The sequence below is a fragment of the Saccopteryx bilineata genome, chromosome 6, assembly GCF_036850765.1.
Source record: "Saccopteryx bilineata isolate mSacBil1 chromosome 6, mSacBil1_pri_phased_curated, whole genome shotgun sequence".
NCBI classification, from domain to species: Eukaryota; Metazoa; Chordata; class Mammalia; order Chiroptera; family Emballonuridae; genus Saccopteryx; species Saccopteryx bilineata.
In genome coordinates, this window is record NC_089495.1 from 162,206,053 (window position 1) to 162,218,724 (window position 12,672).

General features: G+C 47.7%; 2 protein-coding genes across 3 annotated transcripts in view; both read right to left on the reverse strand.

Moving 5' to 3' along the window:
• The window catches only part of CD300LF (CD300 molecule like family member f), a 159,662-nt gene that overhangs the window by 66,953 nt on the left and 80,037 nt on the right, over positions 1–12,672 (reverse strand). The gene's annotated exons all lie outside the window — the stretch shown is intronic.
• On the reverse strand, positions 1,106–10,994 carry CD300E (CD300e molecule). 2 transcript variants are annotated; one of them, XR_010726034.1, is made up of 5 exons: positions 10,874–10,994; positions 7,905–8,252; positions 5,037–5,165; positions 3,884–4,191; positions 1,106–1,566 (listed from the first exon to the last, which is right to left on the reverse strand). XR_010726034.1 is itself a non-coding variant. In XM_066235119.1 (4 exons), exons 1-4 carry the CDS (start codon positions 10,911–10,913, stop codon positions 3,941–3,943), a joined length of 768 nt encoding a protein of 255 aa, XP_066091216.1. In that variant the 5' UTR covers positions 10,914–10,994; the 3' UTR covers positions 1,106–3,940. The 2 variants fall into 2 exon arrangements, 1 of the variants encoding a protein (XP_066091216.1); XM_066235119.1 differs by having other exon boundaries at positions 1,106–4,191.

The following is a 12,672-nucleotide window of genomic DNA, read 5'->3' on the forward strand; positions in this document are numbered from 1 at the left end:
CCTCCTCCTTTACCCAGAGGTTACATCCTGCACCCATGACTCACAGAGACTTACAAACATGTTCTGTTTTGATCACAGTAGTTTTTAATAGTTTTTGATGCTTATATTTAAACATGAGAAATTTCACTTCTGGCTTTTCTTTTAAAAGTAGAAACACCTGAAAACAGTGGACCCATGATGCCACGGGCTCCTGACAGCCATCCGAGTGTTTAAAACCTCCAGCAGCTCCCAGGGGCCTCAAGGACACCATTAAAGCATACACATTAGAAAATAATAAATAAAACGGTCGTTTTTACAGATTACACGATTGTCTATGTAGGAAATCTATAAAAAAATCTGCTAGAACTGATAAATGAATTTAACAAGGTCACAGGATACAAGATCAAGACACCCACACATACAAATCATATTTCTACATACTACTAACAAGTATGTAGAAACCAAGTGAAAAACACAATGTTGTTCAAAATTGTTCCCCCCCAAAAGGAAAAATACCTGGGTATAAACTGACCAGAACATAGCCATCATCTTTATGCTAAAAGTTACAAAATGCTCACAATGGAAGTCAAATAATACTTTAAAAATTAAGAGCTACGCCATCTTTGTAGACAAGAAGACTCAACATAGTAAAAACATTCATTCCACAATACTGATTTGTAACTTTAACACAATTCTTATCAAAACCCGAGCAAGAGCCCTAGCCGGTTGGCTCAGTGGTAGAGTGTCGGCCTGGCGTGCAGAAGTCCCGGGTTCGATTCCCGGCCAGGGCACACAGGAGAAGCGCCATCTGCCTCTCCACCCCTCCCCCTCTCCTTCCTCTCTGTCTCTCTCTTCCCCTCCCGCAGCCGAGGCTCCATTGGAGCAAAGATGGCCCGGGCGCTGGGGATGGCTCCTCGGCCTCTGCCCCAGGCGCTAGAGTGGCTCTGGTCGCAACAGAGCGACGCCCCGGAGGGGCAGAGCATTGCCCCCTGGTGGACAGAGCGTTGCCCCCTGGTGGGCGTGCTGGGTGGATCCCGGTTGGGCGCATGCGGGAGTCTGTCTGACTGTCTCTCCCTGTTTCCGGCTTCAGAAGAAAAAAAAAAAAAAACCTGAGCAAGATATTTTGGTAAAGACAAGATTACTTTATCCTCTTATTGATTGATTGATTGATTTTTTTATTTACTGAGAGAGGAAGGGAAAGAAAGAGAGACAGGAACATCAGTCTGTTCCTGAATGTGCTCTGACCAGGAATCGAACCAGCAGGGATGATGCTCTAACCAGCTGAGCTACTCAGCCAGGGTGACAGGCTTACTTTAAAGTTTATGTGGAACCTGACCAGGCAGGGGCACAGTGGATAGAGCATCGGACTGGAACACAGAGGACTCCGGTTCAAAACCCCAAGGTCGCCGGCTTGAACGTGGGCTCATCCAACTTGAGTGCAGTCTCACCAGCTTGAGTGCGGGGTCGCTGGCTTGAGTGTGGGATCATAGACATGACCCCATGGTCGCTGGCTTGAGCCCAAAGGTTGCTGGCTTGAGCCCAAGGTCTCTCGCCTGAGCAAGGGTTCACTTGCTCTGCTGGAGCCCCCTGATCAAGGGACATATGAGAAAGCAATCAATGAACAACTAAGGGGCCACAATGAAGAATTGATGCTTCTCATCTCTCTCCTTTACTGTTTGTCTGTTTCTATCTGTCTCTCTGTCTCTGTCACACACACAAAAAAAGAAATTAAAGTTTATGCAGAAAGGCAAAGGAATTAAAATACCTAAAAGAATTTTTTTTTTGAGAATAAAGAGAGAGGAGTTCTCCACCTCTACTCTGCTCTTATTAAGGAATCAGTTAATCTGATGTTAAGACTTACTGATATAGCCTCATCAAGATAATGTGGTCATAGAGGAGGGATAGACACAGAGATCAATGGAAGAAAATAGAGAACTCCAAACACCTGGGGGGTTTTGTTGTTTTGGGGGTTTTTTTCCTGGTTCTTAACTATAGGATCTCCAAATGCTCTGTCCTTGATTCTGAATTCTTTCCTTGAGGATTTCACCTCTCCTTGGGCTCCAATTAAACTCTCCATAGTCTCTCTCCAGCATCAATGCTCTGCTAACCCCATCTCTAGCTTCCTGCTAGACTTCTTTGTTTGGTAATCCCAGTCCCACAGAGAAAACTAAACTCTGCATCACCCAAGCCTGCTCCTGACTTTCCTGTTGATGCCCCGTTGTACTAGTCTTCTAGGTTTGAGACTGCTATACTCCTAGGCTTTTTCTTTTAGACAATGCTACACTTCTGCTAGATGAGCCTTTCTAAAATATATCCTTGGTCTCGTTTTGATCTGCTCAAATCCATACAAGTGTCTCAAGTCAAAGTTTAAATAAGAGCTGGGTCCTAAGCCTCTGCCAAATGCCCCAATTTTAGCTATCTTAAGTTAGCTCCATTTGCACTGCCACAAGGAAATGTCACCCCACTGGAATCTTAGGTACACACATATGGTAAGAAATTCACATCACACTCCATCTGCTGATAGGTCCTCTATGAGTGGCTACCTTCTCTGCTCATCCTCCCACCCCTACTCAGCTGAAATCTGTCCTACGTCATCCTTCTCAAACACCAGCTCCTTTTCCTGATCCTGTCAATCTGACATGTTTCCCCTGCTGAAGCATCTTGCCTCTGGCTCTCTTGTGGCACTTACCCATCCTGCCTATGCTGCACTGACTTACGAGCTTCTTTGAAATAAAGTGCAGCATAACCTTCTCTGTTGCCATCACTGCGTTTCTACCCACCCTCCCCCCCGTGTGTTTTATTAATACGATGAATGTGTCTCGTCAGACTGAACTTCTCCTGCAGCATGAGTCTGGAGCTCTCCTGGAGATGCCGTCAATGACCCTGCCCATGTGGGATCCACACCAGGCTCCAGGTGTTGAACGTGGCAGTCCTGCCTGCTAACTCAGCACTCAGGGCAGCTCTCAGGGGAGGGCTGGTCCAGCTGTAGGAAGTTGAGTGGAGATGGTGATGCTTGTGACAGACTGTGTAACTCCTCTCTACAGACTTCAGGGCGGGAGCATCCAAAAACCAAAGGATCCCTTTCCTGGGCCAGGGGAGCCCAGCAGTGGCTGCGGTATCACACCATCTCAATGTGGTAAATTATCTCCTTACCTCTCTGTCCTACACTCTGTCTTTAGGAAACTCTCTGCTTCTCCCATGGAAATGGTATGGTCAGCAGGTGGCCCCAGGCAGGCATCTCATAAAGTGGATAAAGCAGGACTCTCCGTCAGCTCTGTGCACAGGACACCCTCCAGGGCGAGGATTCCAGGGAAGATATTAAGGACACCCACTGCCTTCTTTTCTCACTGCTGTGCCAACTGAACCCAGAACTTTAACTTGAAACTGCTCAGCCATGGCCACCCCACACAAAGATGTGCTAAGCACAATCACACATTCCCTGGGCACAGAGACACGAAGGGGTTGAAGCCCACGAGGCATCAGAAGAGGAGAAGAAACCCTGAGTGTGCAAGACAGTGGGCATCTTCATGAGCGTGCTCTGTCAGGACCAAACTCCCCTGGGACTGTTGCCGGTGTCCCCAGAGGAGGGGACAGAGCCCTGGGAGCTCAAGGACTGAAGTTCTGAAGGGCGTGTCCTCAGGGAGCCTCCTGCCTGCAGGGAGGAAGTGGTCATTGCCCTGGGGGATAATAAGAGTTAAGAAGATTTTGTGGCAAGGAGAAGAGTCAAGAGCCAGGCTTCTGAGCACACAACTTCCAGAGAATTTTTTCCCTTGAAAGAGGTGCATGAGGGCAAGAAAGTAGAAGATCTGGAGAGGAGAAAAGAGGACCCCACTTAGGAGTCCGGAGACTCATCTCTCCCTCACTTGAGGACCAGAGCGAGTGCCCTTTGATATCCAGGACCCACCTTTGAGGCACAAGAACGATACCCTTAGAAGGCTTGAGTTCTTCCAGAATCCAGGTACTACTGCCTCCTTGCCCTGGAATACAGTGTCTGCAGGTCTCTCTTGTCCAATGTGAAGCTCTGTATTCCTGGACAGGTTGTGACTGGAGCTGGTGAACGGCCTGGTGGATTCCCCTGGTCAGGCTGGCTCTGTCTCCCTCCGGGTCCCCTCTGACGCCGGTTCACACAGACGATGGCACCAAGTATGCTCAGGAACAGGGGCAGCTTCAGGAAGATCATGAACAGGAGGTGGGCAATGCTGAGCGGACAACCTGTGGGGGACAGGCCAGCAGGAAATCAGTTGCCTCCTCAGGGAGGCCCCAAGACCCTTTTGTCCCTACTTCTTCCCGTGTCCTGATTTTAGAGCCCAAATAACTCAGAATCAGATTTAGAAGGCACCCACTCCAGGGCCTCTGATTGGGGCTTCTGTCACCTCTGCTCCCTTAGTTGAGAACTGCCCTCAAGATTCTCACTGAGAGGTGATGGAGAAAAGAGAGAAGAGGAACCAGGCCGGGTTTATTTTTGGAGTGTGCGTCGAGCTCTCCCTCTCTGTTCCCTTGGCCCTCAGTATCCTCTTTATCACGTCTTGAAACCCACACTTTAAAGCCCTTGTCCCTTCCCTTCAGGTTCAGGCACCAGCATTCGATACCTTCTTTGGTATTTTTGAGAGGAGGAGGACAGGTCCAAGCTCCAGCCTGGAGCCGGCCCGTCTGCCCACAGTTCCACGAGCAGCTCGTGGGGCCAGGATCTCCAGCAGAGCAAAGACCTTTGGGAGCGAGCCTGGGTTGGGGGACCAGGGAACCAGGACTCCAAGTCCAGAACTGAGTGGGAAGGAATGGGATAGGGCAGGGACGGGAGGAGGGGCTGCATGGCCAACTGAAATCAGCCTTCACCTGTATCCCTGCAGCTGCCCAATGGGCTGGAGTATTCACAGAACAAATGACATTTCCCACTCAGAATCCCTATGTAGCATTCAAGAATGAAATATCAGGACCAGAGTTGGAGAAAAACTCAACAGACAGTGAGGAAAAAAGACACAGTGTTTTGCCAGCCCCAAACCCAGGGTCCCATGAAGTTGCTTAACCTTCTCTGTGGCTTCAAGGCCTTAGTCCCTTACCCTGGGCAGTGAGGAAACATTGGTTGGTGAAGTTTTGCCCGGAAGTCACCATCAGGAATGGAGGTGTGGTCTGCGTTGTGGTCTGCATTGTGGTCTGCGTTGTGGTCTGCGTTGTGGTCGGAGGAGGTGCTGGAGATACAATCACACATCAGGCATTGCTCTCTCCTCAGTTGTGCACTGAACACCTGGTTGACTCTGGAGGGGCTCAAGAGATAGCCTGAAGCCAAACCCAGGCCACCTCCTGGATGGAGGGACTAGTGAGACTTTTCCAGAACTGGCCACAAGTGAGTCACCTCTAATAAGTACCAGGTTGTTCTTTCCAACCAAGTCTTATTCTTCCCGTGATGAGAGTAGGGGTCTCTCAGGGGTTCCCAGCTTGATGAGGAGCACCAGGGCAGAGAAGGGGCAGGGAGGAGTCTGAATGAAGAGGGTCCAGAGCCTCGCAGAGACTGTGGGAGGGGCTCCAATCTCCCTTCATATGGAAACTCAGGTAACTTTAACCCATGGCTGGGGTGGAGATAAGTGTCAGCCAGCCTGACCAGGCGGTGGCACAGTGGATAGAGTGTTGGACTGGGATGCAGAGGATCCAGATTCAAAACCCCAAGGTTGCCAGCTCGAGCGCGGACTCATCTGGTTTGAGCACAGCTCACCAGCTTGAACTCAAGGTCGCTGGCTTGAGCAAAGGTTACTTGGTCTGCTGTAGCCACCTGGTCAAGGCACATATGAGAAAGCAATCAATGACAAACTAAGGTGCCACAACAAAGAATTGCTGCTTCTCTTCTCTCTCCCTTCCAGTCTGTCTGTCCTGATCCGTCCCTCTCTCTGTCTCTCTCTGTCTCTGTCACACACACACACACACACACACACACACACACACAAAGTGTCAACCAGTTCCTCCCAAGGATCTCAGGGGTCCAGACTGTTGGCATAGCCTATTCCCCCAACCCCACTCTATCTTAACCTCATGATGTCCCCAAAAAGCAGTCATCCCAGAGGCTCAGTCCTTCACAAGGGCACCGAACATTGGCTCAGATTCACCCAACAACCTTTGACGTCCTCACTGTTAGGGGTTTGTTGGTGGATATGGCACCATCCCTGCCCTTGGGGAGAGGAAGAAACACCTACACAGATTGACTCACTTCAGTAGAGATTGGTGGGCACTGGAGTGGCACTCTGCCGGGTACAGCAGCGGCACCAGGAGGGAAGGTACCTCACCAACTCACAGGCGAGCAGAAAGAAGGGAAAGGAGAAATGGTCATGCCTAGAGGAAGGTGCAGGATTACAAGATGATTTCAGAAGATGAGAGACATGGGCATGGTATAGGCTGTGGTGAAGAACAGTGATGAGAAAGAGGAGAGAGTGTGGGTAACAGATGGAGAAAGGACACAGATAAGCAGAGAGGGAATTTGGCTCAAGGGGATGAGGAGGCAACGAGCCATGGGGTGAAAAGCCAGCTGCAGGAGGCTTGTTCTTGAACTGGGGGAGAAGACATTAGCTTCAACCTAAAAAGGGAAGAGAGAAGAATGGGTTAGGCTGAACGGAAGTGGGCAGGTGAAGATGGAAAGAAACTGAGAGAGTTCAGCCTGGTATCCTATTAGCTCTAAGTAAGGTAGAAAAATGGAAGAGTGGTCATAGGAGCCATGAACTAGTGTGGCTTTGTTCCAGCAGTACTGGAGCAGACAGATTTTAGGTAGGGTGACCAGCTTGCCCAAATTTTCCTGGGACTTTTCCACTTCTTGAGTTGAAAGCCCCACACCTCAAGAAATCTCTCAGTCTTGGGCAAACCCCGATAAGTAGTCAGCCTAATTTTAGGATGAATTCAGGGATGAGAGTTTTGAAAGCTGGATAGGAAAATGGTGCCCAAGAGTTGAGGGTACTAGTAAGAGAAGAAAATATAGTCTACCATGAGAGTTGGAACTGGCTTTGGAAAGAACTGAGATCAGAGCAGGGGCAGCGGAGGCAATAAATTGGGAGAACGTGGAGAAAAGGAGCATCGGCCTGGAGGTGTCTGTGGGGTTGAGAGGAAGGACAGTGGGCAGGGAGAGAGAACAGGAGGGCAGAGGATGGAAAGTTGCTAGAAAATAGCAAGTTTGAGTAGTGTAGACACAGACCAGTTTGTGGTGACAAAATTTGCGATGTTGCCGTGAAGTGGGCTTCTGAACAGTGGAAAAGCAGGCCACTGAAGTTGAGAAGGTCATGAAACCTGAGACAAGGATGTTTGACAAGCTATTAGTATCTCTTAGGACAGTGTCAGGGGTTGGGGTGGAGAAGCTGCCAGGTTCCCATGGCATGTGGAGGAGTAACCTGGAAGCCAGTGGGTGGCCATGTCTAGAAGAGGTAGAGCGTGGATGTGCCCACATGACACAAATGTTCAAAGAAGCAGGTGGAAAGGCTGGGAAGGCAATGGACTGGAATTGCGATGGGAGCCGGAGAACACGGGCGTGGCTGGCTGGTTCTGCAGCACGTGGGGAGCAGAAGACAGCAGCTCTCCCTCAGAAAGCCTACCTCTTGAAACAAGAGGAGCGAGGCCAGTTTCAGGACCACGTGGTAGAGGGCATGTCCTGTGAGCAAGCTGAAGAGGTGTGCACAAAGAGTTTATTTCCTTTGGTATGTATTTCTGAAGGGCTGGTGGTAATAGCCTTGGCTCAGCATGGAGGGTCCTCTCGAGCAATGAGGTGAGGCCCCGGCCCCTGCAAGGCTGAAGGATCAGCCACCTCTCTCCCTGCCCACGTCATAGGCTCCTCCCAACACCACTGAGGCTCAGGACAAGACAAGAACCAGAGACACTCTTTAGTATAGCCCCCATCCTTATCCCCATGCACAATCATATCCCAGGAGGTCTGCTGCTGCAGTGTGGGGTGCTCTTACCTGGGGCAACAGACACCTGAACCTGAAACGAGGGGTCACGTGACCACGAATCCCAGATGAACACTGTCTGAATTTTACACCAGTAGGTCCCAGCATCAGCTGCGTTGAGGTTCCTGATAGTCACTGTGAGGGTGAGGTCATCGGCTTCATCTCTGATGGACACACGGCCATTTCTCTCTTCTGTTTCTTTTCCCTTGGTCTCCACAATATTGTCACAATCTGTGTCATGCTGTCCTCGACACCAGTATTTATTATACCCCCTGTATCCCTCATCATACCAACACCTTATGGTCAGGGATCTCCCAGTGATGCCCGTCACAAAGCTGGAGCCTCCGAGGGCCAAACAGCCTGGAAAATACAAACCACATTGCAGAACCCCTTCCCAGTGAGCGCCAGTAACAGCAGCAGCATACACCTGAAAGGCCAGCAGGAAAGTTGCCGAGAAGGTGTGGACAGTTCTGTTCTAGCCTCAGCGATGGGTACTAGGAGGGGCCCTGAGCTTAGGACCTAAACCAGAAGGTCAGCAGGAGAAGTAGACAGCTGAGATCTGGGAGCCCAAAAACACTGAATAAGCACACAGGGACCTTGCCCCTTGGGGACAGGAGAGTTGGACCAAAGCTGGAGATGGGAGCGAAGAGAGCTGTCTGTCCTGCCCTGTCTCAGGCCGGCAGCTTCTGCCGGGTGTGAGATTGGAGCGTGCACCCACAGAACTCCCTTCGTGCGAGGCCTCTGCATTTTGGAGCTTTGTGCAACTCAGACTTGTTTACTCATCTTACATCTTGTTTGCTCTGCTCTCCACACATCCTCAAGGGAGGGAAAATCAATCTCCGGCTCTCAGCTACTCTCTGGGGAGAATCAGCACACTCATCCGTCACACACTGGGCCCCTGAGAGGGGCAGGGTCCCTGAGGAGGACCGCAGACACCCACCTTTCCCTCCTCTCCCTCCAGGGCCCTTTGCAGCTGGGGCTCGGATGAAAACTCCAACCTCACAGGTTGAAAACATTTCAGTTGGATGCCGAGAAGGGCATTTTAGACCCTGCATTACTTCTTCCTAACAAATCTTTCCAACTCCTTTCAGCTAAACAGCCTAACAAGGCTTCCTGACACAGATTTGGGGAATGAGCTGACCACCTGAAATCACAGTCGTAATGGCCTGGAAAGACAGGAAGGGGCTGAACCAGGAGCTAGGATGGAAAGGGAGACCTGAAATGAGAATCTTTGCAAGTGAAGTTGAAGTTTTCATCTGAGCCGCAGCGGCAAAGTGCCCTGGACGGAAAGGTGGGCCTGTGCGGTGGGAGGGTCAGCCAGTTGCCCATGAGGGGAGGGAAGTGTTTTTTCCCCATCATCAGGTTCACTGCACCCAGGCTAGGGCGTTCAGGTAATTTTATCTCATTTAAGCAAGCAGATTTAAACAAGCAGTGACAAGCTGGTAAACCAGCTCTCCACAGGGGAGGGTGCGAGAAGCCCTGGTTTTTAGTATCATATCTGACAATTTCCCCGGTGTACATACTCTCACCACGACTGATTGCAGGCTAACCACGTGCTGTCCCGGAACATAAAGTTGGAAAAACACACTCCTACGAGTCCCTCACATGCCCGGGCAAGCTGGGTCCGGCCACCACCGCTTTGGTTGCCCGCTCCATTCACTACGGCGATTCACAAAGTGTCCATGATCATCCTTGTTGTCGTCTTTTAAGACATTTTGAGCCTTTCCCATCTGTACTGAAATGCATCTCTTTCAAATGTCTTTCTGAGTCTAAGACCTGGATTATGACGGGTTTAGGACACCTCGGAGATCAGCCAGTCTACCCATCCATTACACATACTGGAAAACTACACTGGTTTTGGTCACTGTCACCCAGCTGGTTTATTCTTTCAAATCTCTGCCTTTCCTGCCACATTTCTGGGGGAGTCTGTTGTGTTGGACAGGTTCTATGCTTCATGAGGACACCCAACCACTAAAATTATTCTGCAGACATGAAGAATACCCTCTCATTTTTATCCTAAACCTACTTCTCACAAGGGAAAAAAACTGTGCCCCATGCATTTGGAATGTCTTTTCTAAGAGCTTCTCTTCTGAACACGCAGCCTTTGACGGACAATTTTATTTACTTGCTCATACCACACCTTGACTCGAAAATATTTAAGGTGGATGCTGAGAATGGCATTTTGGACTCTCCGTTACTTATAACAAATCTTTCAAACTCTTTTCAACTAAACTCCAATAAAACAGAACCACTACAAATTCCTGAACTTTCTGTCTTTCCCAGCTCAACACTCTTGCTTAAGCTATGGTGAGTCGCTTCTGTATCAAGTCCCATGCTGTATCGTAATTATTGACTCGTTCCAGGAGCCCCTGAGTGCAGAAATTGCTCTTATTTGGAACAGTCCTGGCACACAGTTGGTGCTCGATATGTGTATGTAGGATCTGTGGATGACCGTTTATTTTTTTAAAAAAAAATTTATTGATTTTAGTTTATTCTGTTTACATAGATTCTAGTGTTGCCCCGAATGCATCCCCCTCCCCCATATTCCCCTCAACATCTCCCTTGCCCCCTCCCCATAGCGCCCTCCCCTTTTCCCTTCAAGATTATCCCATCCTATCATCCCCTTTCCCTCTGTTCTCTTTTCCTCTGATCTTTTCCTTTGATCTCTCCTCTGTCTCAATCTTACCTTTTGCTACAACATGGATGGACATGGAAACTATTATGTTAAGTGAAATAAGCCAGGCAGAGAAAGAAAAATATCATATGACCTCACTCATTTGAGGAATCCAATGAACAATGTGAACTGAGAAACAGAATTGTGGATGACTGTTTAAATGCATAGAAGAATATATAGCTGGATGGATGAGTGTGTCCTTCCCATTTCTGCTGTCACTTAGCCTCTGGCTTGAACTCAGGACACACTTCTACCTTCTGCCCTTCCCTCTGTAATAGCAGGCTTCCCAAACCCCAGCCCCACTCACCGGGGAGGCAGAGAAGGAGCAGAGTTAGAGGCAGCCACATGTTCCGTCCTATATCCCTGGCTGGTGTCCCCAGCAAATCCAAGTCACAACTGGAATCCTGATGTTTGCAACAGAGCCTGGATCACCCACCCTCTACTTGTTCAAGTTTCCTGTGTATTTCTGTGTCATCTACTTCCTTTTTAATCTCTCCTCTACTTCCTAATTTGAAGTCTTACTTAGAAAAAGAGGAAGAGACATGTCAGAGAATGGGCTAAGCATAAGGAAAATCTGCTTTTTCCCTTACTTAGGGAAATATAATGCTTGGGTCCCACTTTTGTGAAAGTCAATCCCAATATATGAGACCTCCAACAGAGGAGACCTTGTGTCTCCTGCCTCTCTCTCCTTCATTTCTGGGACTGTTCCTTGATCTTATCAGCTGCCCCTTCTCTCTGGCTGCCTACCTTTGGGTCATAAAACACCCCCACCTAAAGATTTAGGGTGAGGACTCCCTCCATATCTCTCTCAACAATTACCTGATGCAGAAGACTTCATACTTCTTCCTCAAACTTAAATCCTTCCTGGGTTCCAGACCCAGTTTTCTGACTCCCCCAAGGGGACCCTCCTCCTGGTTGTATGCTATTAACCTAATTCAGTAAAAGGGTGTTGGTTAAGAACATAGATTTGAGCAGAGACTCAAATCCCATCTCCATCATTTACTAACCATGTGCCATTGCGCATGTTGCTAAATCACGCTCCTCAGTTTCCTCATCTATAAAATATTAAGAGAATAATATATAGCAATCATTCTTATCTTGCAGGAGTAAATGAGAGAATGCAATTAAAATGCTTGGCACAGTGCCTGGAACATAGTAACTGCTCAGTGAATGCTAAATATCTTTAGAATAGTCCTGGACAGTAAAATAGCTTCTCATCTGGTCTCACAGCTAGTGGTACATTCCCTCCAGTCCAGCTTACATAGCAGAAGCATAATCTTCTCTAAGATAAGGGTACCTGAAAAGCTAATTCAGCAATGATACCCGTCAGTGGCTTCTAATTATACTTTCCCTTCTTTTTCTCCAGAGGTCAATATCTATGGTCTTAAACTTCACTACCTTTCAGAACTCTTTGCCAAATTATCTGCCATTTCTAACCTTTCCTGTGAGACTATGATTTTTTATTTTCCCTCTTTTGCTGTATCTGATGAAATATGGTATGCAGGTTGGGCCTTAGACTAAACAACAAAGCACATAGGTACTGACAACATTCTACTTCTTGACCTCATTGGTAGTTATATAAACATTGCTTTAAATTTACTCTGCTAACTATACATATGTGCTATATGCAGTCTCCTCTAGATTAAATATATTTTACAATTAAATGCATATATGTGTGTATCTTATATACCATATACAATTAAATATACATACATATGCAATGGAGTAATGTGTATGGGATTTTGAGAGAAAAAAATCAATACACAAAAATGGTATAACTCATAGAGAAAGAGACATTTTAAACAAGCACGGATTCAAAATGTGTACTATCCATGTATACTGTGTTTTTAAAAAGAAAAATGACTCATAGTACACCACACTACTGAGAAATCAACCCAAAGAATTTACACTTGATGATGATGCGGTTTAAAAGGAATAATAGTGGGAAAGCAAAATTTAACAAAAGTCAAACTTTAAAATTTATGTCTAAATCATTGTTGCTAATATGGTCATTATATTTATTGAAAATGCTGATGTTAATTCTTGAAACTAGACACATAAATTTTTAAAAATTTTATTTATTGATTTTAGAGACAGAGGAAGGGA

What these genes read in the sequence shown, in the direction of transcription:
- CD300E (XM_066235119.1), bottom strand. Translation starts at nt 10,913, where the DNA reads ATGTGGCTGCCTCTAACTCTGCTCCTTCTCTGCCTCCCCG. An exon ending in GCTCCTTCTCTGCCTCCCCG is followed by an intron (nt 8,253 to 10,873) that starts GTGAGTGGGGCT and finishes TGTATTTTCCAG; the next exon opens with GCTGTTTGGCCCTCGGAGGC. An exon ending in TCAGGTGTCTGTTGCCCCAG is followed by an intron (nt 5,166 to 7,904) that starts GTAAGAGCACCC and finishes TTGTATCTCCAG; the next exon opens with CACCTCCTCCGACCACAACG.